The 25,053-nt window shown below is 38.3% G+C and overlaps 1 protein-coding gene across 4 annotated transcripts in view; it reads right to left on the reverse strand.

Annotated features, from left to right (window-relative positions):
• The window catches only part of exoc6 (exocyst complex component 6), a 51,635-nt gene that overhangs the window by 804 nt on the left and 25,778 nt on the right, over positions 1-25,053 (reverse strand). For 2 of the 4 annotated variants that reach the window (XM_060864013.1, XM_060864016.1), the window contains exons 9-23: positions 23,365-23,448; positions 23,229-23,275; positions 23,013-23,133; positions 19,069-19,140; positions 18,842-18,939; positions 18,272-18,377; positions 17,822-17,931; positions 15,278-15,389; positions 15,039-15,173; positions 14,089-14,268; positions 13,286-13,315; positions 8,100-8,241; positions 5,280-5,353; positions 1,968-2,080; positions 1-667 (exon numbers count right to left, since the gene is read on the reverse strand). The exon at positions 1-667 is cut by the window's left edge and continues 804 nt beyond it. In XM_060864013.1, the coding sequence (XP_060719996.1) occupies positions 535-667; positions 1,968-2,080; positions 5,280-5,353; positions 8,100-8,241; positions 13,286-13,315; positions 14,089-14,268; positions 15,039-15,173; positions 15,278-15,389; positions 17,822-17,931; positions 18,272-18,377; positions 18,842-18,939; positions 19,069-19,140; positions 23,013-23,133; positions 23,229-23,275; positions 23,365-23,448 (1,557 nt within the window). In that variant the 3' untranslated portion in view covers positions 1-534. The remainder of the gene's footprint in view (positions 668-1,967; positions 2,081-5,279; positions 5,354-8,099; positions 8,242-13,285; positions 13,316-14,088; positions 14,269-15,038; positions 15,174-15,277; positions 15,390-17,821; positions 17,932-18,271; positions 18,378-18,841; positions 18,940-19,068; positions 19,141-23,012; positions 23,134-23,228; positions 23,276-23,364; positions 23,449-25,053) is intronic. The other 2 variants (XM_060864015.1, XM_060864017.1) reach the window with 1 other exon arrangement.

The raw sequence follows: 25,053 nt of genomic DNA on the forward strand, positions 1-25,053 counted from the left end.
CCCCGTCTCATGCTGAAATAATTAGAGCCAATTTGATTCACGTCAGATGTGTGGGAAGCATAATTTTACAGTAGTGTTAAACATAATTTAAATTATTTACATTAAAAATTCCACGGCACAGGATTTCACACATCTTGGCATGAACATCGGTCTCACACGAGGACGTCATCATTCATTGTTCTCATGATACGATCGTTTCACATTCACAATATACAAAACAATCCTTGGCCATTAAAAATACATTAAAAGAAGAAATAACTGTTTTTTTTTTTGCTTTTTCGTAAACCAACCTCTTTTAGTTTATTTCTTTTTTTTAAATCCACATATTTACAGTATGGACTCAGTTTTGATGCAGTGGGAGACGTTTGGCAGAGGGCACCTGGGATATAGTAAGCAATGCTCAGAAACTGTGGTTTGGTGGAATAGGAGCCATCGTAGTTGGAGTCTTGAAGCTTGTCTCACTTCTGCATCGTGCTTTTACAGTGTCATGAGTGCAGAGTGTGCGATTTGTGAAGTGCAGGATAAGGGGATGGTCTAGGAGTGCTGTGACATGCCATTCACCAAACTCCTCAGCTGCTTCACCACGGTCTCAATCAGCTTCTGCTTGTCACGGTCATTCTTTCGGAACTGGGAAAATATATTGTTCTTTTTGCTTGTGTCCTTCATCCTGAGAAAAAACACATAAGAAGGATTAGACTTTATGTGTAACGCTTAATATATTTGTGTTGTGGTCAAACTAAATAAAATAATAATAAAAAAAGAGAATATTTTGAATAATGTCAGATCTACCTAGTACTTCCTGTTAGATGATTAAACTTAACCAAATTATTATCATTATTAAAACTACTATGTAATTGAACTAACATCCTGCTGTTTTAGATCCCACGCTTTCACCGCTACGGTCTGGGTTCAATTCTTGGGCAGGGAACTGGGCATCTACTGAGAGTTTAACTCTCAATGCCGTTCACAAACCCAGAGCAAATGTTGTGACAGGAAGGGCATCTGGCATAAAACTGGTGCCAAAATCAAAGTGTGTGGATCGGATGGTCTGCTGTGGCAACAGAAAGCAGCCGAATGACAACAATAAAACTGTCTAGACATTTTTTCTACTCTTGACAACAATGCATTGTCTTGATCTCTTGGCTAAATGATCTGCCATTAGAAGAAGAAGTATTTCTAGCTTGTAATTAGTACAAAGGTCTATAAATATGAATCTTTCTGAGAGAAAGTACTAAATACATTTGGCTATATTAAAATGTAGTTCATTCTGACACAGTAGCATTTTGCCAATATTAAATGTTGTGAAACATCTGCGCAATGACAGATTATGAAGAGGCTAATTGCTAACCCTGGGTAAAGTATAAGCAGTGTGAAAGATCAAAGAAGAAGAATAACCCAGGAAATGTTTACCCCGAGTTTACAATCATCCACTGGGTCACTATTATAAGTGTGAAAAGCCCTATTCTGTGTCAGACAACTCAAAGGTACAAATTTCCCTTAATGTCCTGATACTGGAGACTCCTTCCAAAATGCTAATTTAATTGTTTTAAGAATCAGCTGGTCTGGATCATCCTTCATAAACATTGTCTAAGATGTTACTACAGAAATAGCAATGTATTACAACTAGAGGCATGCTGTTATAGAACATTAATTACAATCTTCTGACCACTTAAACAGAGTTGAGAATTGAGAGCTCTGAAGTGTAGCAGATTTTAAATGGAGATCAGTTTAACCTGTACATTAATTTAAACAGGGAATCGTGTGAAACTGGTGCTACCTACCCTCGGTTGACTCTGTAGCATGTTAGCGTTCAGAGAGAAAGAAAACTGCGTATTAGGTGCTGATTGTAACAACTTAAGTAACCTTTACTTCACATAAACAAAGGTATGGAAGCTTCTTTAAGACAAAACAGACAAACAGATGGGCATCAAGTAAAGAAATAAAAGTTGTGCAAGAGGAATACTGACTTCTCCAAGAGTGCAAGTGCAGTGGACGGGTTGACCCGCAGATACTTTGAGGTGGGCTGTCCGTAGTCTGCTAGGTAAGTGGACCAATCCCACACCATGAACAAGTCCAACAGCTGCAATACAAATAATCAGAGAGATCGAGTGAGATCGAGATTACAATAGAGTGCAGTGATCACAGAAGTAAACAAGTTCATTTACACAAAGACAATAAACCAGAATTGTTGCTGATCTTAATTCACTGGAAAGGTGAAGATTGAGTGTGGGGGAGATGGGGTATTTGAGCTGCCTGTGGGGGTTACTTGTGAAGAAGCCTGGATATGCCTTTCAAAATGCAAAAGGAAGAGCAATGCCTTGGTGACCTCTGGATAACCTGCACTGGGATTAATCCCAGCTCTGCTCTGGCCTGCAGTCACACTCAGGTACACGCCTTCCTACCACTTCACACCTCAAATTGTGAAACAAGGTCTGAGACACTGAATAGTCTCTTGCAGTCTCTCACCACAGCTTAAGCACAATGTATGTTAATGCCGATAAAGCAATAGGGGGATGATTGCTGGCCGACTCGTTCATTACAGAGGGTCGAGTTTAGAGCTAATTCCATTTCACACTTGCTCCATACTGGTGAGGTCAGAGCTTCATGTAATGCTGTTTGCAGTTCATGCTGTTCTGCATTGCAGCCACTAAACGATGCAGAACACCAGGGTGGGACTGTGGGAAAGAGTCTCTGGGTGTTAGGAAATGTCGGTGTGTGCAGATTCCATGACAAGAAGCTTGTTATATTAATGATGCTGAGTAAAGTAAGCCCAAATAATACCTGTACAGTTTGCATACAAAATGAAGACAGCATCATTAAAGAGATTGTGTTCTTTATAATTCATTGCACATTCATGTACAAATTTATGATACCTGTTTAACTTTTAAAAAAGTCTGTAAAATTTGGAATGGATTAGACTACAATGGAAGCTTTCAATTACATTAAGGCAGACTGCTATACTGTGAACATTTGCACTGACCCACTTTTGCACGTTGTGCACTAACAAAGTTGCTACTTTTATTTTCATATTTTTTATATTCTTATGCACACAGTGTTCATAGCTTCCAATTTCTTTTCTATTCATGCTTCTTTCTTAATTACTATGCAATATTACACCAAGACAAATTCCTTTTATATGAAATTCCATGGTACCAGTCAATAAAAGTGATTCTTATTGGGATTCTGATTCAGATTAGCTCATCACAACTCTGAATCACATCCATAAATGATTTGTGGGGATGTTACTCCTCTAAATAGCATTTCATCTACTGACCACAATCATTAAAGCAGAGAAATTTGCTCAAACAATACTCAATCTGTCAGAATCCGTAGGTGTGTCTGCATCGCATCCAAGTCCACCCTTTTATGGCCTGACACACTTTCATCATCTAAAGCTTTCTTTTAGTATTTTTTTCTCATTCTGCTCGATTAGTATCATTTTGTTTTTGTTAAAACCTGTTCAACATGTTTTTGTAACAGCATTTGTGCTTCCCTTGGGGCCTTTAATTAAAACACAAATTAAAGATCAACCAGTAATTCAGATGAAGCAACAAACTGCATAAATCATGAGAGCATTTAATCTGTGTATGAGAAATTGCTCAGATACTTCACACGCAAACTTAGAACCAGAGCTCAGACGTGGTACTGAGTAAGAGACACCAGAGATCGCAAGATATTTTGAAGAATAAGGAAATACTAACTTCTAAATATTGGAAAAACAAACATAGCCACACTTTGGTGTGTGCATCATCTACCATAAAGAAGGAAATCAGCTCATAGTTTGTTCTGAGCATCTTGGAGAACATGCAATATGTCTGCTGAATTTAGAGACAGCCAAAAGTACTCAATTAGTAAAGTTACTCTTTCATAATGACACTGAAGCACATTTATTTTTTTTCAGACTCATTATTGCAGAAATAAACTTTCAAACATAACCAAGACAACTGAGACTTTTCACTCTTTACAATGCTGTTGGAAACGGGACAATTCAGACCTGCTTATAAAACATCTTTAAATCACAGTTGTAGTGAAAACAGAAATTTGTGTTTCTAGGGTACAACTACAATGTTTCTGAAAATCTCAAGACTTTAGCAGTTCAACTTACAGATAACAGAGGATTAAAATAGTTTTAAACAGCCCACAGTAAACAAGCATTTTCATTAGGGATCAGATTATTGGCAGTGACATTGTGACCTCTGCATTTGGGGCCCGTATGTTCTAAAACAGGCCAATTCCAGTGGATCCATCTTACATGCTGCCTGTGGCTCTTGTCAAAAGTGATACCCAAGTATCTCCCCCTCAGACAGCATGTGCTTCTCAGTGAATCTGTGGACAGGGAGACGCTTGTGTGAGTGGCGTGAACTGAACAAGAGTTTAAATTTAGTGGGAAGGCCAGGATGAGGGGATAAAGCCTGATCACTGCCACTCTCCTCTCAAGCTCATCTGAGAGCAAGGCACTTGACGCTGTCCTGAGAGCTAACTCTGACTGCTCTTTCTACTTCAACCAAAATCAGAACAAAAGCCCTTCTGACATTTGACAGTCTAAGGAATGCCTTTATCAATCATCACTGGCTACATGATTGTCTAGTAGAATTTCTACAACACACATTACAAAATCACTGCTGTTTCATCTCTCTGTCTATTTAAATTATATGTAATTTGTGTGCTCTGTTAGACTGAATGTTTAAACATTTTTTTTTTTTTTTTAGTTTTGGGTTTTATCTCTTGTGAAAAAGGATTTACGTATATGAAGACCAGAGGAAAACAAGCCATTTTGAAAATGAGAAATCAAAGCCTTGAACAAGCTTTGGGTATATTCAGTGCTTCAATCTGCAATGTCCTGAACAAGAAAGAAACCCTTAAAACACACATGCACACATGTATGTGCATTTGCATGTGTTTATGTCTGAGAGCATAACCCTTGTACTTAAAAAGATAATAAAAAAATGCTCTTACAGATAATGCTCTTAATGTATGGAGGTATGGATGTGTGTGAGGATTACAGATTCATACCATTTTTGTCACAGACTGTTCAAACTGTGAACATTATGTATCCCATTTTAACCAAATTGGTGTCTAACACCAGTAACAATCACCACAGACACATATTACCTGATCCATCACATAATATTAATATTTAAACATAATACAGATGTGTAAATCTAATAATAGATTAATGACCATGACTGAGATGGAAACGAAATAGCTTTCCATTACTGGAGCTTCTGCTGTTGTGTCTATCAATTTTTGTGGCTGTTCTGCTGAAGTCTGCTGCTTACCTGTCGAAGGTCAATGAACGCCAGCTGTAGTGTGTCACCCTGGAATCCTGGCACAGGCTCTGAACTGGCAAATACTGCAAAGATAATAGTTATAATACAATTTAATAATTAGTACTCAATTACTGCATCCTGAATTTGACAACCAAGTGTTTATGTTATTTGAAAGGAGTCACTGTATTATTTGAAGTTATTGTTTCCTTCATATCCAGTTTCCTTCACAGCCAGAGAGAGGCCTCAGTATTCCCTGTGCAGCTTGAACCATGCTATGAACTCTGATTCACCAGGTCATATCAGCTGCAGGGCTCTACAGGGGAAGCTACATACACCACATACACAAGCTACATCTCTCCACCTGTGACCGTGATGTAGCATACAAACGGTTTAACAGTTAAGCCACACAACACTTCTGCCTCTTTGTCTTCCATGTGTCTTTCCATAGATCATGTCCTGCACTTAAGCAGCAGGATAATATGCACCCGTAACTTTAACGTATAGATTTTTTTAAAGAATTTTCATATTTTAGGGAACTTTTATATTTGCTAAATGATATATGAAATAATCTGAGTCTCTATTTCTATTCACCAAGACAATTTCACAATTCTTTTTTGTAACATTTGTTGGATCACATGTACACATGGGCCCCTTTTCGTTAATATCAACACTCAAAAACCAGTCAAAACAAGAAGCATGCTCTCAGTAATGCTGTGGCAATATGTGCTCTAGTTTTACAACAAGTAGGACACAGGCAAAAATATCTTTCTGTAGTTTTCTGAGCCACATTACTAATAGTAGATACACCGCTAGATATAGTAGTTTAAGAGAGAGAAGCCATTGTAAAGACACAGCCATTGTAAATACTGACAAGTTACTAATTTCAGTAAGTTTGTATTCCATAAATGGAGGTATGAAGTCAAGATTTACATTATTAATCTTCGTAAATTTACACATATTCAGGAGCATGAGTACGAAACAAAGTTGAGCGGAAATTTATTACGTTTATTATATTAAAGATGCGCTTATCCAGAGTCTTGAGTCCAGACGCAAGAGTCTTGAGTCTCTATCAAAAAAAGTCTTAATGATAGTTCACCAGATCAAGGATTAAGAACATCATTTAGAAAACCGTTTATGAAAAGCAGTTGTGTAATATTATTAACATTAATTAAAGAATATGAAAAATAAAGAAACAACAGAAACCTACAAAGACAAATAAAAGATAGCCATTTAATTCTGGTGAAAGAAATGGTGCTGTATAAACAGAAGAGGCCTTGTACTGTCTGCAAAAAGCCGTAAACTGAAAACTCAAACCTCAGATGCCTCAGCTGCTGGAAGTTTTAGTGTTGTGCTTATAATGGAATGGATGTTTAAAAACCACCATGAGGCAGAGAAGGTGAGTCACTTATGGGACACTTTTTTCACCCATTGATAAAAAGTATTTAAAAATTATTGCCTTTTTAAAGAAACCAACCTGAGGATGATAGAGATTAAAACATCCTGTCAAAGTTGCTTTTACACACAAATAGAACACATTTTTAATCGAGTTTCCTCTGTAGGTTTTTAGCACTATGCCTCATCCTTGACATATTTTCATCTATCAGGGAGACAGATGGCTTAGTGTTGGCTTTTCTGTTATATACTTTGTATCTAGTAAATTGAAGTACATCAAATTAAGGATATGCCATATTCGGATATCCGAAATGCCATCAAGTGCCTGCATGCCAAGTATCTGCCAATAAGATGTGGGAAAAGGCTCTTCAAATGGAGTCTTATTCTTAGAAATGGAAAACGAGAGCTTTCAGAATGTGCTACCTGCAGAGATGCCTCTGTTTATTTTAGATATCGTCGCTGTCGGGCGGAAACCTCGTATGTCCAAATTTGGTCAATTTCATATGTTTTCACATATCGATGCTATTGGTCAGTCCCCACGTGGGTCTGTTATTTTTACAAGCTATTAACCAAGCTAACGTCTTGAAAATAGCTTGAGCGCAAATCTCATAACTCCATTGGACACTTCAAATGTCCACCTCTTCGCGGCATATTTCTCCTCAAGAAGAGTCGCAACGAATCAACACGTCTTCTGAGGTAAATGTCTTCAAAACACTGGGCTCAAAGAAAAAAAAAATTGACCCCCGCTAGTTTTGGTGCTTGTATGAGGACAGGAATTTAGTGCAAGACAATCCACTGCAACGTGGACTAAACCCTGTGCACTGCAGATAAGGTACGGCGTTTTTTTAATTTCCTGAAAAATAACGGTTTTGGAGATACGAGGATTCCGCCCGACAGCGACGAGATGTTTCTTAAAGCAGTAATTATGGGGTCTTTGCAAAACTCAAAAACAAGAACAGTGGCGTAGGAAATGGAGCAAAGGCGTCACAGTGTCTGACCTACAAACAAAAAGTATTTTTGGGTGAGAGAAACCAAAACTGCTGGCAATGGCAACAGGATAACATCTATTAAAATCAACACCCAAATCCACACACGGCTCCCTCTGTACGCATAAGCAAAGCTTCCAGACATTTACAGATAGCATTCCGGACACGGATTAAATGTAATTCTCAGACTAAAAGTTGTTTTCAGTGGAAAATACACCTGACTGTATTTTAAGCCATTCCATATTTACAGAAACAAGCCTTGTTTATGGGAAATTTAATATTTTTCATATTGTTTTATGGATCATGAGAGTAGCAAACCCTAACAGTACTGGAAAATTAATCATGATCATGTTTACATTCTCCTATATTGCCAAAAAAAAGTATTGCCAAAAGTTTTGAGCAAATAGGTTAATCACCTTTTCAGCGATTGTTATAGGGATGCAGTACTCACGCTCACACTGGATGACATCCAGGTTGAACTGCTGAATGGCCCCCATGCTGACCTGCTTGAGTTCTGTGTCCAGGAGCATCTGCATCATGGAGGTGGCAAGGTGCTTGCAGGCTGACATGCAGGCTGTCTGAGCCACTTTCCCCTACACAACACACACACAGGGAAAGATAGCAGAGATGATGCAAAGCCATACTCCAGTATGATAAGGGTTAAAAGTTCTCTAATATGTGTCTGTGAAAAAGAAAGAGAGAAAGTAAGTGTGTGAGTGATAAAATTACCCAGCACAATATGATTAAATGTAAATGTAATGTTTTCAGCTCTAACTGTGAGAGCAAGTGTTATACACATTTAGATGCACAAAGTTAAATCACATACTGATGACTGATCATGCAGGTCGACGTGGCTCATAATGAGCAGGATTACACAGAGGGCAGGATCAATCAACCACATTTACACACACACACACACACACACACACCCACATGCACTAGCTGCTACACCATACAACATACACACATGCTGCTAACTTACCAGTACTTATGTATAATTAACATTTACAGTTGTTATATGAATTAAACAGGCAAACATCAGCAACAAATTCTACACGTCAGCAACATTGAAAGGGTTCATTACAATTTACATGTGCGAGTTATTTATGTTTCTATAAAAGAAACACCATACAGTATTGAACAGGTTGTCGAGCTTTACATTATGCACTGTGAAGAGGAGACCTAAAGTATCATACTAACTAAGGCTATGTTGACACACACAGCAATCTGCAGTGGCAAAGAAATCAGAGACATTTAATTACAAGTGGAAGCTGGTCAGCCAGTGACTCATGGGATTGTTGTGGATGGAGCCGCCTGGAGACGGTCATGCCTTAAACCAATGTTGTTTCAGTCAGCTGTATGTTCTGGTCTTTATCAGCAATCATTTGAAGACTTTGACAGAGGAAATTAGTGTTGGGTCTGTGGTGAACTCAGAGTTTGTGCTGAACCATTAGTTCCTCAGGAGCTCTCAGTTGCACTGTTATAAACTTTTGTAGAAATGACATTAGTTACATTTACATTATTAACTGTCCAGTTTCACTCAAATGAAGATAAGGTTCCCATCTGAGTCTGATTCCTCTCAAGGTTTCTTCCTCATATCCTCTCAGGGAGTTTTTCCTTGCCGCCGACTTTTTCCTTAATTTGTCGCCTCCGGTTTGCTCATTAGGGATAGGAATAGATATATAATATTTTAAATTATAAATTCTCTCTCACTCATTTTCTACTGCTTATCCGAACTATCTCGGGTCATGGGGAGCCTGTGACTATCTCAGGCGTCATCGGGCATCAAGGCAGGATACACCCTGGACGGAGTGCTAACCCATTGCTGGGCACACACACACTCGTATTCACTCACGCACTCTGCCCCATAACTGCCCCATATCGGATCTCAAGAACTTGCAGCAGATAGTGAGGACAGCTGAGAAGATCATTGGAGTCTCTCTTCCCTCTATCACAGACATCTACCTCACATGCTACCAACAGCATTGTGGACCTCACACACCCCTGCCATCAGGACCTTACTGTGTAACAGTTTCTTTCCACAAGCCATCAGACTCCTCAATAACTGAATTGTACTGTACCAAGCACAATACTTCTGTCTTTCACATTTCAGTCGACTGCTGTTTTGCACAATACATTACAATTCCAGTATTTCTGTGCATGCAATATAGAACATACAGTATTTACACTGGTTGGCGCTGCTTGTGTGTATTGTCTTTTGTGTACTGTATTCTATAACAAATGTGATTGGGTAAGGTGCGTGAGGCCAGTTGTGTTCTGCAGGATTGTGACACCACTTACATTTACATTTCTGGCATTTAGCAGACACCATTATTCAGAGTGACTTACAATGTATTTCAATTTACACAACGGCCCAGCAATGGCAGCTTAGTAGACTTGGGATTCAAACTCATGACCTTCCAGGCAGTAGTCCAACACCTTAACCGTTAGGCTACTACATCCCCTTCACTTGAATCCAATCACACAAATTCTGGGAAAGCTACAAGAACTCAGACAAATCATACATACTATATTTCTCAAACTGAATTACACTTATCATTTTTAATATAAATCCATGACATTATCTATATTTGTATCTGTCTCACTAAGTAACACCTTGGTCATGAAAAATGTTTGTAAAAAATGTAATGTCTTTTTTAATGTCGTTATCTATATACCTATAACCTAATTATATGTCTATGTCTACAGTCTAGAAAGATTCTACAGAATTCTAGATAATCCCCAAGACAACTTGTGAGGTATTTGAAATTGAAACTGAAGTAAAGACTTGGTGACTTGAAAAGTGTGTGATGATTTTCTGGTCTCAAGCTTGATCTGTCCAGTCTCAAGCTGGTCTTACTTTCAAAGATTTAATCTTGACCAGGTCTTGGCTATAGGAAACATGTGGCCGAAGTGTTCTGTGCAAATAGAATATGATGCATAGGATATGAAACTCGGCTCTGATGACTCCTTGAAATTCTACTCCACACATTTAAGCTCATGTGGACATATGTCACTTCAGTTCCTATCTGTTCATATATAGCAGGGTTTCCCGCAGCACTTTGCAGTTCGGGCGGCCCGCCTAAGCTGGGAAACCCTACCACCTTAACTAGGTCGTCCAAACAAAAAAAAAATTCCGCTGCACAGAAGGCCATCAAGTGCATCTCGGAGAATAGTGCGACACACGGCTGAAATGAGAGAAAGACGAGGTCCGTTGATAAAACGCGTGTCCGCAAAATTTTGAATGTTGTTTTGCACTTATTTATTATTAAATGTTATTTACATTTTATATTTAGTGTTAAATAAATAATTGGTAAATGTAGTACAGAGTCTGTGGTCCATCTCACAAAGAAGCACAGTCTCAAAAAATAACAAAAATAAATAAAATAATTATAACTGTGGTTTAATTTTATCTTAATATATTAAAAACTCATTAAGTTCATATAAAGACATTATGTTAGAAGGACGTAATAGAGATTGTTGTTGCCTGTAGTGAGTGTTTGTAGATCTGAATAAACTTACAAAGGTGGTGGCATATAACATGTAAAACAATTTTAATACACTGTAAACACAAAGTGATGTGTATAAATCACATAATATCAAGGAGGCAATAAATTATGGCTTTGCTCATTTCTCAACAAAATCAAATGTGGATTTGGTGTTTGGTATCTTATTATCATCAATTAAAAAAATAGGAACTAAATGAACAGTAGGGAAATCCAAGCACTGACCAGCCTTAACCTGCAAAACTTTTCCTCTACACTGAAGATAGATTTTAATAAATTTTGCTGTATGTTTTGGGTCTTTGTCCTGCCACAGAATAAATTGGGGGCCAATCAAACACCTCTCTGGTGGTACTGTATGTCTGCATTTCTCAGCTATGAGGACACCAGTCATGACCAGCTCTCCAACTCCTTTTTCAGAAATGCAGCCCCAAACCTGCAAGGAAGTTCCACCATGCTTCACTGTTGCTTGCAGACACTCATTATTGTTCTGCTCTCCATCCCTTTGGCAAACAAACTACCTTCTGCTACAGCCAAATATTTCAAATGTTGATTCATCAGTTTCGAGACCTGCTGCTGTTGTGCTGTACCCAGCTAATATATATATATATATATATATATATATATATATATATATATTTTTAAATCGAGTCACAGCCTTGTTTCCAGGTCAGAGGACTGGCTTTTTGGCCACAACTCTTCCATGAAGACCACTTCTGGTCATACAGTAGATGGATGTACCTGGGTTCCACTGGTTTCTGCCAGTTCTATGCTCATGGTACTGCTGAATATCATGTGACGTCGAAAGGAATTAAGTATGATGTGCTTTTAATCTGCTACATTAGGTTTCCTTGGCCCACTGCATCTACGCTCCTCAACATTGTTTCTTTGGGCTTGTTCAAAATACCCTGAACATCACATCTTGAAACTCCAGTCTGCTCTGAAATCAGTCCTGGGAGAGACCGCGCTGATGCAGTAGATCTACCTGTGCTCAGTCTTGTCATGGTTTATGACCTGTGACATGAAGCTGTTTACACATCCTCACCTCAGTAACAGAGTTTGGTTCCTCGCCCAGTGTGAAGCTCCTACACAGATGTTTCTGTTTCACTTAATGACTGGGTTTCATCCTATGAAAGTGATTATCAGCACCTTCTTGGTATAATTAGTTAATTACGTACCTGACTCTGACGCACCACACCAAATACTAATTTGTTTTTCCTGTTTTTTCTCTTTGCATTTTGTAAATTGCTAAAAATAAACAAGTAAAATTTATTTTGAATGCATTCTTACTTTACAGCATCCCTTCACACCTTCCTTAAACTTTGGCACAGTACTGCTGCATTTAATATACAAGCACCTCCAGAATGTCTAATTTTGAAAGAAGCATATTACTATGGCAACCAGTAGTAGGTTAGAACGCCTTCTTCTTGGTGACTTCATAGTACAGTGGCTGGACACTTACAGAGATAATATGTGTAAATGTAGCATTAGATTGTGCAACACTTGTGCAAATGTGTTTTAGCTCAGCGATTTATTTGTTGTTAATCTATAACTAAGGCTGCCGAAGACATTTAGATTGAAATGATGTATTATGGAATAATGATACAATGAATAAAATTATTCATCTTTGGCTTTATCCCAGTCAGTGGATCCTGAACCTGTACTGCGAACACTGGTCATGCAATACACCAGGAATTGGATGCCAGTTCATCACATGAATTAATGATGAGACTGAGAAGCAGCCTCAGGATTTTAGACCTTCCTATTTACCAGATGAAAAAATAAATCAAAGTTTTCAAGAGACTGTGACCAAGATAATGAGTAAAGCTTTAACATTTCAGACTACACATTTCATTATGCTTTCAATGATCAAGCTGCATTCTGACTTGAGACATGGAGTGAAAACAAAGGAAAATAAAACCTCAACATATGAATCTCAAGTAAGAATCAGTCTTATGTTGAACAGATGCTGGCATCCACATGGAGAAACAGATCAAATGGCATTTGATCTGGTTAATTTTTTGGTGCAACAATGTGGAGAAAAAAGAAAGCAAGCCTAGGGGCGATTCCTCAAGCATGCACCTTATTTATTTATTTTTACCCCACTGGGGGTGTAAGGAGGGTGTTTACTTACCGACATTGCAGCATGATCATTGGTGTTACTCTGAGCAGAACCCCCAACAAAATAAAAAAAAACACAGACAGGGAAAGAAGGTATGGCAATAAATGCACAGATAAAGAAAAGTCTGATAAGCAAGCATGCCTGGTAGAAAGAAATACAAGGCTACAGTCGCTTGGAGGAGAGAGAGGACATTCCTGGAGTGTTTCAAAAAAAAAAAAAAAAGGGCAGTGGAGACCAAACAGGAGACAAAGAAAGTTGTTTCAGTGCAAGTGCAAGCTGGAGTGTAAAGCAGGCAAGGACTAGCTCCTTAAAAGCAGAGATGTACCTGTGGTCTGTGGTCTGTGGTCTGTACCTGTGGTCTGATTTTTAGTTTCAGGTTTACATTTAAAAATATATGAAAGGCTTAAATGGATGATGTGGTTCTAATTAACCAGAAATGCTTAAAAAAGTGTTTAGTACTAGTAAGCATTAATTTAGTACTAGTAAGCTCAATCTGAGCTGCTACTGTACTCCACTGCGTCACAATATATCTTATAGATATATAGTATATATATCTTATATATACTTTCTTCTCAGTATATTCTGTAGGATTTCTAAAAGGTCCTTCTGTCTTAATAAAATCAGACGCTCAGTAAAAGAAACATATGCTAACATGACAATCTACAGGACCAGATCTCCCTCACACACACACAAATTGGACAGCTTAACAGACATTTAAAAGCACAATTGAAACAAACACACAAACACACACACACAGTGCAACGTTGAAATAAGAACGGCATCAGAAGAGGCTGTGGGTGGTTTGCGAGGCTCACCGGCAGGTGTGTGAAGACCTGGAAGGTGCTACGAAGAAAGTTGATGAGGTCCATTAGGTAGCCGCTGGCCCTGCCGTCCGACTCAGCCATACTCCACTCGTAGTCCGCCAGTTGGATAAACTCGTCAATCTTCTGGTTAAGCTTGGTGTAGATCTCACCTTCTGCTGCGTGTCTGGCATCCTAAAGACAAAGGTGCGACGTCATAAACATTCATATTTTTCACTATAATTTCCTGTTCTATATTTCCTAAATCACATACAACACTTTGTTTAAGATATACCAGCTACTAGATAGACAGATAGATAGACAGATACATTCACTTGTGATTGGGACGTTTGGTGTTGTTGAAGCAGCGCCTGTTTCCTCCAGTCAAAATAACGTGTTATTGAACAACTGTCCCCCAAATGACCTAATACACAATGTGCTCTAGCATCTAGTGTGTGAATGGTAGAAGTGTAGTATTGTTTCAAATAGAACATTAACTGTTTTTTACTAAGCGACGGTAAATGTAACATGTACATGTAAACACATGAACCATGATACTGCCAGGGGGGCTGGCTTCATAGAACCCGGAAACCATCAGACCGTTTTACAAGGAGGGACAGAGCAGTGTAGAACAAAGGTAAAATATATGAAAAATAATGCAATTTTTTAAAAAAACGAAGCATGAACACATGTTACAGTGCACCCCACAAAACACAATCAAGCCTTCGAAAAAACGTGTTTTACCACCCCTTTGACTGGTATCCCCACCCCTCTTGCACTATGTAAGCATAGATTTGGGTGTTGAGTGCTTGACACTGTGAAAACATTACTCACAGTATTAACACTACACTGTGGCATAGAATAAGTGAGTGATTTGGGATGCATCTAAAATGTCATCTTGCTAACACTGATTTATTGATGAAGAAGAAACATAATTTATACACCAGGCTTGCCAAGTGTCTCACCTTAAATGTGGAGAGGCCGTAGAGTCTTGTGGTGTGGATGGTTTCTGGAGAGACGTTGGTAATGTTGGTGATGAAATCTTCCAGGTATTTACATGCTTGCTCCAAGTGGGTGGTATTGATAATGATCTGAACCAACTGCAAAACACATACATCACATAACCCATGGCATATCATGCCACACTTACTTACTCTCCTCAAAGGTTACCTGTACTTTAAGTGCAAAAATGTAAAATTCTAACCTCAGTGAGTCCTATGTGTGGCTTTCTGATGAGGTTCTGTAAGCAGCTGCTCAGTGTCCTTGTCAGCAGCAGGTTGGTGGATTTACGCAGCATGTCGTCGATCTCAGTAGAGCTGAAAGAAAAGAGGTCCTCGTTAAGAGACACCACATTTACAGGGCAATAGAGAACATGTGGAGATCTTTTCATTTTTTTCTTCATGACTAAAATAAATTATCCTAGTGTGAAGGTACTAGGGACAAGAGTATTTTATTGTAGTCCAAATCCCCATTTATGATCATACACTCAACATATACACATTCTGTGCCATTTTGTAGTGTGACTAGTATGAGTAATTTGTTCACACTGAAAATTACAGAAGGAGAAGAAGAAGAAGGGCACTTCAAGAACCCGGATGATGCATTTATTCAACTGAACATACCAAGTGAATGTTGGACACTACATGCACTCAACGCTCACAGCTTTGCATACTAGGCTACTAGGCATAGAAAAAAGTAGGCTTTAATCGTAACCTAGCTCTCACTGTCAACCAACTCAGCAGCATCTAGATGTGAGTATTAACAGGACAATGCTAGAGTGTTTCTTTTGCAGATAGTGTGTGTGTGTGTGTGTGTGTGTGTGTGTGTGTGTATAGGTGTTGATTGGGAGGGAGGGGTTTAGGTAAGCAAACAGTCAATAGAGAGGTCCAGAGGCTGCTCATTACCACACCTTTAACATGACAAAGAAACAATTAGAGAGGAGTGTGAAATGTGCAGTCATTTGCATTGACTACCCACAAGGCAACTCCACCACACACACTCATTTAAACCATCTACTTTTCACTTCTCCTGCCATGGATCCTAAGCAGTCTGTGATGACAATTTCAAGGTTCGACTCTTTCCCCCCAAGAGTCCACTCGTTTGCAATAGTGTTTGTTTGTTCATGGTAATGGATGCTCATGAAAATGCCATCTGTAGGTTAAAGTTCCACAACCCCTCACTCTGTTTGGGCCAGCAAAGCATCAGGCATTCAAAATACGTCATTAAATGCCGCAGAGCTTAAAGAGAACAAATATTGGCATAATGGTTGTAGGAGGTTCAGAATGGAGCTTCCCATGGAGATTTTAATTGATGGTCAGTTAAGTCACTCTCTCTCCAGTCATATTTCAGATAAGCTTTCACTTTACATAGAACAAATATCTTCAGCTCAACTTTTAAGTTCTTAAATTACTACTGCTCTGTAGAAATAGTATGTGTCTAAAACCCTACGCATGTTACTTGGCAACCGCAAAGCCATCTCAAGTCAATTCAAGAAGCTTTTATTGTCATTACAACCATATATAGCTGTTGCAGTGCACAGTGACATGAGACAACGTTTCTCCAGGATTGTGGTGCTACATAAAACAAAGACAGAGCTAAGGACTTAGTAAGTGTCCTACATACATAAAGTGCAACTGTGCAACCTGGTGTACACAGTGCAGGACAAAACAACAAGACAGACAGGACAGTGCAGGACAAGACAATACACAAAAGAAAATAAACAGAAACAGCGCAGAGCAGTGTAAATACTGTATGTTCAACAATATTGCATGCAGTAATACTAGAATGAACACGGTTTCTTAGCAACAGGTCCCTGAGATAATGTTAGGATTTGTGCAAAAACAGCAAACGACTGAAATATTGTACAGTGTGTGCAAAACAACGGAAATGATTAGACTGTGTGTGCAAAGAGCAAAAAGGTAAAAAGTGTGCAAAAACAGCATGTAAACAGTTTGATGGATGTATATTGGAAGTGTGTGTATTTGGTGTAGGTCTGTGCAGTCCATACAGATGTGCGTGTGTATGTTGTGCTCAGTACAGTTCAGTTCAGTTATTGAGAAGTCTGATGGCTTGTGGGAAGAAAGCCTCTGAAACTGGAGACTTCCTCCACAAATGCTAAACTCCTCCTCTCAGGAAACTCATCATTTGCACATGTATAAAGTCCCTTTATAAGTTGTTGCTATAGAGATTATAAAGTATTTCATTGCAGTCATGCTGTTCCGAAATAGATCAAAGTCTCTGGACAAATCAGAATGAAGCATTAAGACGAAACCCAAACATGAAGCTTCATACTTCGCTGTGTTCCAAAGTTCAAGTTTAGTGAACTCTGACCTGTGAATATGCATCACATGAGAAGTCGTATGACCAACAGGAGATTGACACGTCACAGTGAGGACCTCTTCACAAAAGTCAAGATCTGGTTTTATACAACACAGCTTTAAAAGCAAGCACCTGTTGCCCATATTAACAGCATTTTCTGGATTTAAAAAAATCACATGCTGAGAGTCTATTGTGACCTTCCCTTAATTCAGTTCATCATGTATATTTATCTATAACAGCTTTCAAATGGAAAACTCTATTTTCCAGTATAGGGAACATCGTTATCAACCATCAGCATATTATTCAGCCTATAATGCAGTACTTGTAATTTTAGCCCTACATTCTGAATGCATATCACTCAGGGTTGATCAGTGTGTGAGTTCTTTCTCAGAATGACACAAGTATAGTTGTGAAAATAAAGTGTACTCACCTGCGATGTAGTGACTCGGAGAACTTTAAACTGGCATAGATGAACTCCTTGACCTGAATATAGATCTGAGGCACTGACTGAGACATTGGCAGCTTCTTTGGAAATGGTTGCTATAAAAATGAAGCACAAGACAGAATACATTTACATTTCTGGCATTTAGCAGACAAACGCAGTGACACTTTTTTATTTTCAATTTATACAACTGATAAATTGATCATTAAAGGCCTTGCTCGGGGGCTCATTCAAACTCATGAGCTTCCGATCAGTAGTCTTAACACCTTAACCACTGAGCTACCACATCCCACATACGCCAACAGCATTAAAACCATGATGTAATCCTGCACCCAAGGTACACAAGTGTTTAAATTCTGTGTTTTGTCATTAGTGATAATAGCAACACTTGACACATTGCAGAAAGTCTGATGCGTCCATCTGAGAAGCTGAACAAACCTTTTCAATCTCAGCATCATGGAAGGGGAATCTACTGACCACCAGCTTGTACTCTGCTTCGTTTTCTACAGGGAGGGGGCTGTAATTGTCCAACTCAAATATTTCTCTGCCAGAAAGAAAAGTGAGAAACAAAATAATACAGACATGATGCTTACCAGGATGTAGCATTTATCTGGACTACGTGTTTGTGTTTAAATTTATTGCCAGATCAGCTTCAAAGGCTATTTAATGGAAAAATACAGATATTAACCAACATTCAATAAAATTTATCTTATAAAAAAACGTACAACATGGCAAACTCTATAAAAGATACTTTACATTTATTATTAAAAAATAAACAGGTTTTCCTAAGTCCAGCATACACAATAAGTCTTTCAAAGTTTTCAAATAAATATGTTTTACAGTCAATGAGTGTTACAATACTGACATTTTGGCAGTTCTTCACCCCATGGGTCAGTATTGCGTATGCTTTATTTATAGATGCATGTTTTCCAATTACAATTCAAATATTTTGTTATTTTGACATTTTTTCCTCTGGACAGACTTGGAGTAGAAATGCTGTATTGTTACCTGAACACCAGCACCCACTTCTTCAGCAGTGTTTCATTGTACTGGTCTCTAATCTCAAACAACAGGTCGAAGAGTCTGTTCACAGAGAAGCCATAACTCTGCTCGAAAAAAAAAAAACAGCATGTAAAAACCTCAGATGGAAACGCGTGTACAGATTCAATATCACAGAGTGACAAATGCGAGCTGTAAAGAAACCTTTTGGTGTGAGAACACAAGGTGGGAAATACCTGCAATGTGTCTGCAAATATAACAATCAGGTTCTTCAGTTCCAGGACCAGGTCAGGATCATTGCAGTAAGACTGAGGCAAACAAAAAAAAAAAACAAAACAAAACACAAATTAATGTATGAACCGATATATAACGTTAAACATTCTGCTTCACATTTCCCTTGTGTTATTCAAATGGATGTATGGATGCATGTCAAATTTATTTTTTTCAAATGTATTATTTAATACATTTAAATGTATACATTTATATTTTTCCATTTATTTATAAATTATAGCACATTTTCACAAATGTATATATTATATATAAAACTACAGGAAAAAGTCACTTAAATAATAAGATAAAATCTAAAAAAAAAAACAACAACATTCAATTCTTTTTGTATAGTACTGTTAATGGATAGGGTCATAAACAGCTAATTAAAAAAATATTTAAGTTATATTCTATATTTATAAGTTTCTAATTGAAATACTTCAATACTAAGCCTTAACTTTATTCTTAATGAGCAGAGGTGACAGTGGAGAGAAAAAAACTCACTGAAACAATATCAGGATGAAACCTTGAGAGGAACCAGACTGAAAAGGGACCCACACTCAACTGGGTGACACTGGACAGTTTTAAAAAGATATTTTGGGTTTTTGGACATTAAGGATTCTCCATTGTTTCTTTCCTAACAGAGTGTACCGTTGTACAACGACTGCCTCAACTGACTTCTGCCTCGAGTTCTAGCTTTAACTGCAAGATAATTGTACATGTACAATTACGTCTTTTGTACTGTTCCAAAAATGTAATACTTTACACTATGACATTAGCTGTGAGATTTACAATAACTTTGATATTTATATGTACACCAAAGTTATACACTTTCCTCTTACACTCTGATCTGTGCTATGCCATGTACAAGTCAAGTCAAGAAGCTTTTATTGTCATTACAACCATATATAGCTGTTACAGTACACAGTGACATGAGACAACGTTTCTCCAGGATCAGGGTGATACATAAAACAAAGACAGGGCCAAGGACTTAGTAAGTGTCCTAGATACATAAAGTGCAACTGTGCAACCTGGTGTAAACAGTGCAGGACAAGACAAACAAGACAGACAGGACAGTGCAGGACAAAAGACAATACACACAAACAGTGACTTAAAATGGTAAAGTAACTGGAGATTTTTTACTTCTCTTTGAGAGATGAAAATGAAAGTTGTGGTGACATAAGCAACAGATAACATTAGCACGTAAATGCAGGTGTTTATGCATATCTGGAGCAGCTTTGGTGCAGCGACTTGGTACCAATCTCAAACATAAGAGTTTTGAGGACTCAGACAGTCCAGAGAGCACAGACAGTTGGGAGAATTGGCAAAACTATGACATGATGCATATATAAACAGGTGTGTTTTATTATATCCAAAAACTTTCAGGCAGAATGAAGTAATTTTGCTCAGCAATGTGTCACTCAGCTCCCTAGCACTGAGCAGGAAATTACCATTTTAAGTTCTGGCTCAATCATAAAATCTTTCAAGTGCAATGAACCATTCGCTCCATAAAATGTACTACAGAAGCCAGGAAGTATCAATGCTCACTATGTTCTCTTACTGGAAAGAATATTCAAATGTAAGTAGCTTGTTATTGTAGCTCTCAAATGATTACTTACTTTGGATTTTTTACAACTTTTAGATTTGAACGATTATAAAACCACTATCTTATTATTCTTCTAATTTTAAAAATGGAATTTAAACAACAGAACTTTAACGTTAAAAGCCATCATTCCTGTCTGATGTTTTACAACATGAGTACCCAGGCATGTCACTGGAAATTAAGTCATCAGGAGTTATTACATTCCCATGTGAAGTGTCAGATTCCTCTGAGAATGCCTGACCCAGGGAGCTGTTTGAGACGCAGCCATCGTCAAATCAGCATGAGATATATAAAAACACACACTATTACACTGGATTAGATTCAATATCGAAATCTAAATGGCTAACTGGCAGCCAGTCACTTATTGATCAAGTACTTTGTGTATTAATGAGTCATTAAAAAGCATTAGCATCAGAATAAGTGCAAGGCCGTCGCCCTCCCCTGTCAGTGTGGGTGAAAGAGGAGCGCAGAGCTTGACCCAGCAGGGGGATGAAACCAAGGGCCAGATTTGTGAATGCCTGCACACATGAAGCTCTTTTCTCTAACCCATCTCTTCTCTCTCTCTCTCTCTCTCTCTCTCTCTCTAACTATATATAGAGATTTTTACGAGAGATAGAGATTCTGGGTTACAGGAATTTAAGCAGTGAAGGGATTTAATACCTACATGTCTTGATACTGTTGAATACATACAAATAAAAAACCTTAGTGAGAAGGCATTTGTCAAACATAAAGGAATACCAATTTCTATTCGTTATTCATACAATAAAACCAGAAGCTTTGCTGTGTTTTTGTTCTTTTTCACATTCCCCTTTCTGTTAACCTTGGTTTGGGTCATTTGATACTGTCCCCCAGTAAACATGGACACATTATGCATATGTTAAGTATTACATGCATCTTTTTAAGTGACATGCACAGTCACATGGAGGATTGATTTAAAAATAGAAATTAGCCCTCATCCGCGGTGCCCACATGGAGTTTTACTTTTTTAATATTTTACATAAGATTGGACAACTCTGAGAACACAACAACAGATCCTGTAGAACTTTTACATGAAGAAAGTCTTAGGCCAGTTACACACCTTTCATGACCTGTGTTCAAGACTGGGTTTGCTTGCTCATGCTTGCCTAACCTGGTAATCAGGTTACAAATAAAATACATATCCGTCTTGAAGCTGAGTGAAGTTTTTCACTGACGCTAAACAAATAACATCAGGACAAAAATCATCTCTATGAAGAAAAAGAAAAGTACAACATTTCAAAAATGTCTGCACCACTGCAGAAACAGTGCAAAACATGGAGAAATTTCATTAATCCTTTAACGTTAACCTTAAAGAATAAAATACGAGTGCATCCACCGATTTCCAATTCTGTGCTACTGCTTTACCAGCATCAACATAATTACCACCAGCTCTGTGTGCAGCATGTGTAAATAAAATCCTGTGATTATTGATTTATGATCACTCACACTAGCATGGTTCCCTTGTTAAATATTGACATAGGGAGCAGTGGCCTCAGTGAGAAGCAGGGAGCGAGTGCGTAAATCACGATGCTAAGTGAGTGTCGTCCAAGCTGTGACACCCGGCGTCAGTCCACACTTCAGGCAGCACACCTTGTGCCGTGCCGTTTACACAGCAGCCAGGAATGTGCACACACACACACACAATAAAATCTCTGGATGTAACAGCATACAGATCAATAATATATCATATATAATGTGTTAAATTCTCTCTGTTCAATCTAGAAATACATTTTGGCCTACAGCGTAGCATCAGCCGAGTGCAGAGTTAAGGCGGCTTCAGTCCCACTCCCTGCTTTTTTTTGTGAAGTTTATTTTCAAAACAAGGCATTCGGAATGATAATTGGAACCATTTCCTGGTGAGCCTTTTCAGTGGCCTTCTATTCAATCTGATCTAATGGAGAGGTCAGTTGGGCCTAATGAGGACAGATTGCAACAATAACAGCAGATTAAGTGTGAATATTCTAAACCACCAGGGCTGACGGTGTGTTTGGAAGGCCCAGTCAGTTGTAAATCAGTGAGGGATTATGCAAACGCCCCATGGTTGGGGCTCACAGCCTGACTCCTGCGGCCCGAACAAAGAGGTCAAGCCGTCCCTCTCCCGCTGCTAGATAACTTTCAATCACAAAAAAATAAAAAGGGACTTGGACCAGGGCGCGGAGGTAACAACTGTAAGAGTGACGGGGTCAAACATAAATCCACTTATCTTCATGAATTAAGACAAGTAAATTAAGGCGTATAGTGTGTGTGTGTGTGTGTGTGTGTGTGAGAGCAGAAGGGTTATTTGATACTCACAGAGTGCGTGCGGAGAACAGCAATGATTTTGGACAAGGCCATGTTCCACAGCTCGTCTGTGAACGCTCGGGTGACTAACCCTTGTGTGGCGTGTAGTATGTGGTCTTCCACTACAAAAAAACTGCAGACAAATGATTTAAAGTCACCTTCGGGATAGTGTAATAAACATGTAGTTAAAATAAAATCCTGTATGCCAAATCTAAAGCAGAAACCTACCCAACAATCTGGTTAAAGTACTTTCTGTAGCCCTCCACTGTTTCATGCTAGGAACAAAACAAGAGACACATTTAAAGGGCTTAGACTAAAACTAAACAATTTCTAGTCCTAGTTGAAGGATCTTGAAAGCACTCACCATGTTTGATTGAGGTTGCAGCACCAGCCTTGCTTGTTTTTTCCTCTGCTTTCGGTAATAATTTTCAAACGTCTCTCTGTCACCCTTAAAAAGAGCCACAACACATAAAATCAGCATAGGTACATTTATTAGTATGCCAAGGATTAATTATATTAGTGAATCGATATGGATTAAAAGCATTTTCATGTTAGAGGTGCATTTGGAACAAAACCAAAGAATCTACTCTATTTAACCTTTATGCCACCTACTGAGTGTGACAAACACAACTCACCACACCACAATGAGAGCTAGAAAACATTTCACAATACTAACAAGTGACAAAAAGTATTTTAGTAGTTATGCAAGAATCCTGTGTTGACAGATTTAAAATATGTTTAATGAGTGAAGCAGCTTGAAGGGTGAAAAAAGCAGGTCCAACACATCCTCTAATCATAAACCATGGAAGTGGGAGTTTCCAGATTTTGGATGCCAGAGGAATTACAGGTGTGTCAGGCATGTGAATCGCATCGAAGGACGTTGAAATGCGAGAAACATGGCTGGGTCTGGCATGTTTTGACATGATTAAGCATTTAAATTGTTGTAGGAAAGAGCAAGCAGAGGTTACAGCTGAGGCAAACAAGGATAAGCACTACAGAGTCAAAGTAGTGTGTGATCATCAACACATCAACAGCCTGGCAAAGATCCTTTTACATTTACAGCATTTGGCAGATGCCCTTATCCAGAGCGACGTACATAAGTGTTTAAATCTCTATCATTAGATACATTAATGCTGGTTCACTAGGTTACATACTTAAGATACCATGAGTTTAAAACATTGTTCAAAGTTATAATGAAAAAGTTTCAAAGTTTTTTTTTTTAATAAATGCAAAAAATAGGGAAAGAAGTGTTAGTTGAAGTGTTTCCTGAATAAGTAGGTCTTCAACCGCCATTTTCTAACCTGGAATAATAAATCATGCAGATGGAAGCAGAAATGTTTCTCTGTTCTTTACTGAGTATGCACATAACGCTGATCTATCCTTTTTTTGAATTGAGCTGCAGGGTTGAATAATTACTTTGGCTACAACATGACATTCTGCAACAGTGCAGAATCATATGAAATGTCAGTGTCTTTTTGCCTCAGCTCAAAAAAAGTTCCTAAGCGAAGACATTTGTTCAAGATGACAGTTGTTGCTTACTGTTCTGTTCTTACTGTGGTTGCTGCTAACTGTGTTCATTCCAGTATTTCTGCACATGCAATATTGTTTGAACATACAGTAATTTACGCTGGTCGTCTTTTGTGTATGGTCTTGTATTATGTCCTGCACCGTCTTATCTGTCTTGTCTTGCACTGTGTACACCAGGTTCCACAGTTGCACTTTATGTGGCTAGGACTAACTTACTGTCCTTATAGCTGTCTTTGTTTTATGTAGCACCCTGATCCTGGAGAAACGTTAAAATGACAATAAAAGCTTCTTGACTTGTTAAATTACAGTATAAAGGATATGGAATTTTAGAAGAATTTTGATTATTATATAATGTTTTAACCTTTTTTGTATGAATAATGTTTTCTCCATCTTGGGCATTCTCACTGAGCTAAAATGACAAGCCCTCAGATGGCATTAACAGAGCCATTCGTGGCCAAAGCAGGTGCTGTTGCCTGATCCTCCACTCAGTGACCGAGAGTTTTATCATAACCTGCATGCCCAAATC

The sequence above is a fragment of the Tachysurus vachellii genome, chromosome 2, assembly GCF_030014155.1.
Source record: "Tachysurus vachellii isolate PV-2020 chromosome 2, HZAU_Pvac_v1, whole genome shotgun sequence".
Lineage (NCBI taxonomy): Eukaryota > Metazoa > Chordata > Actinopteri > Siluriformes > Bagridae > Tachysurus > Tachysurus vachellii.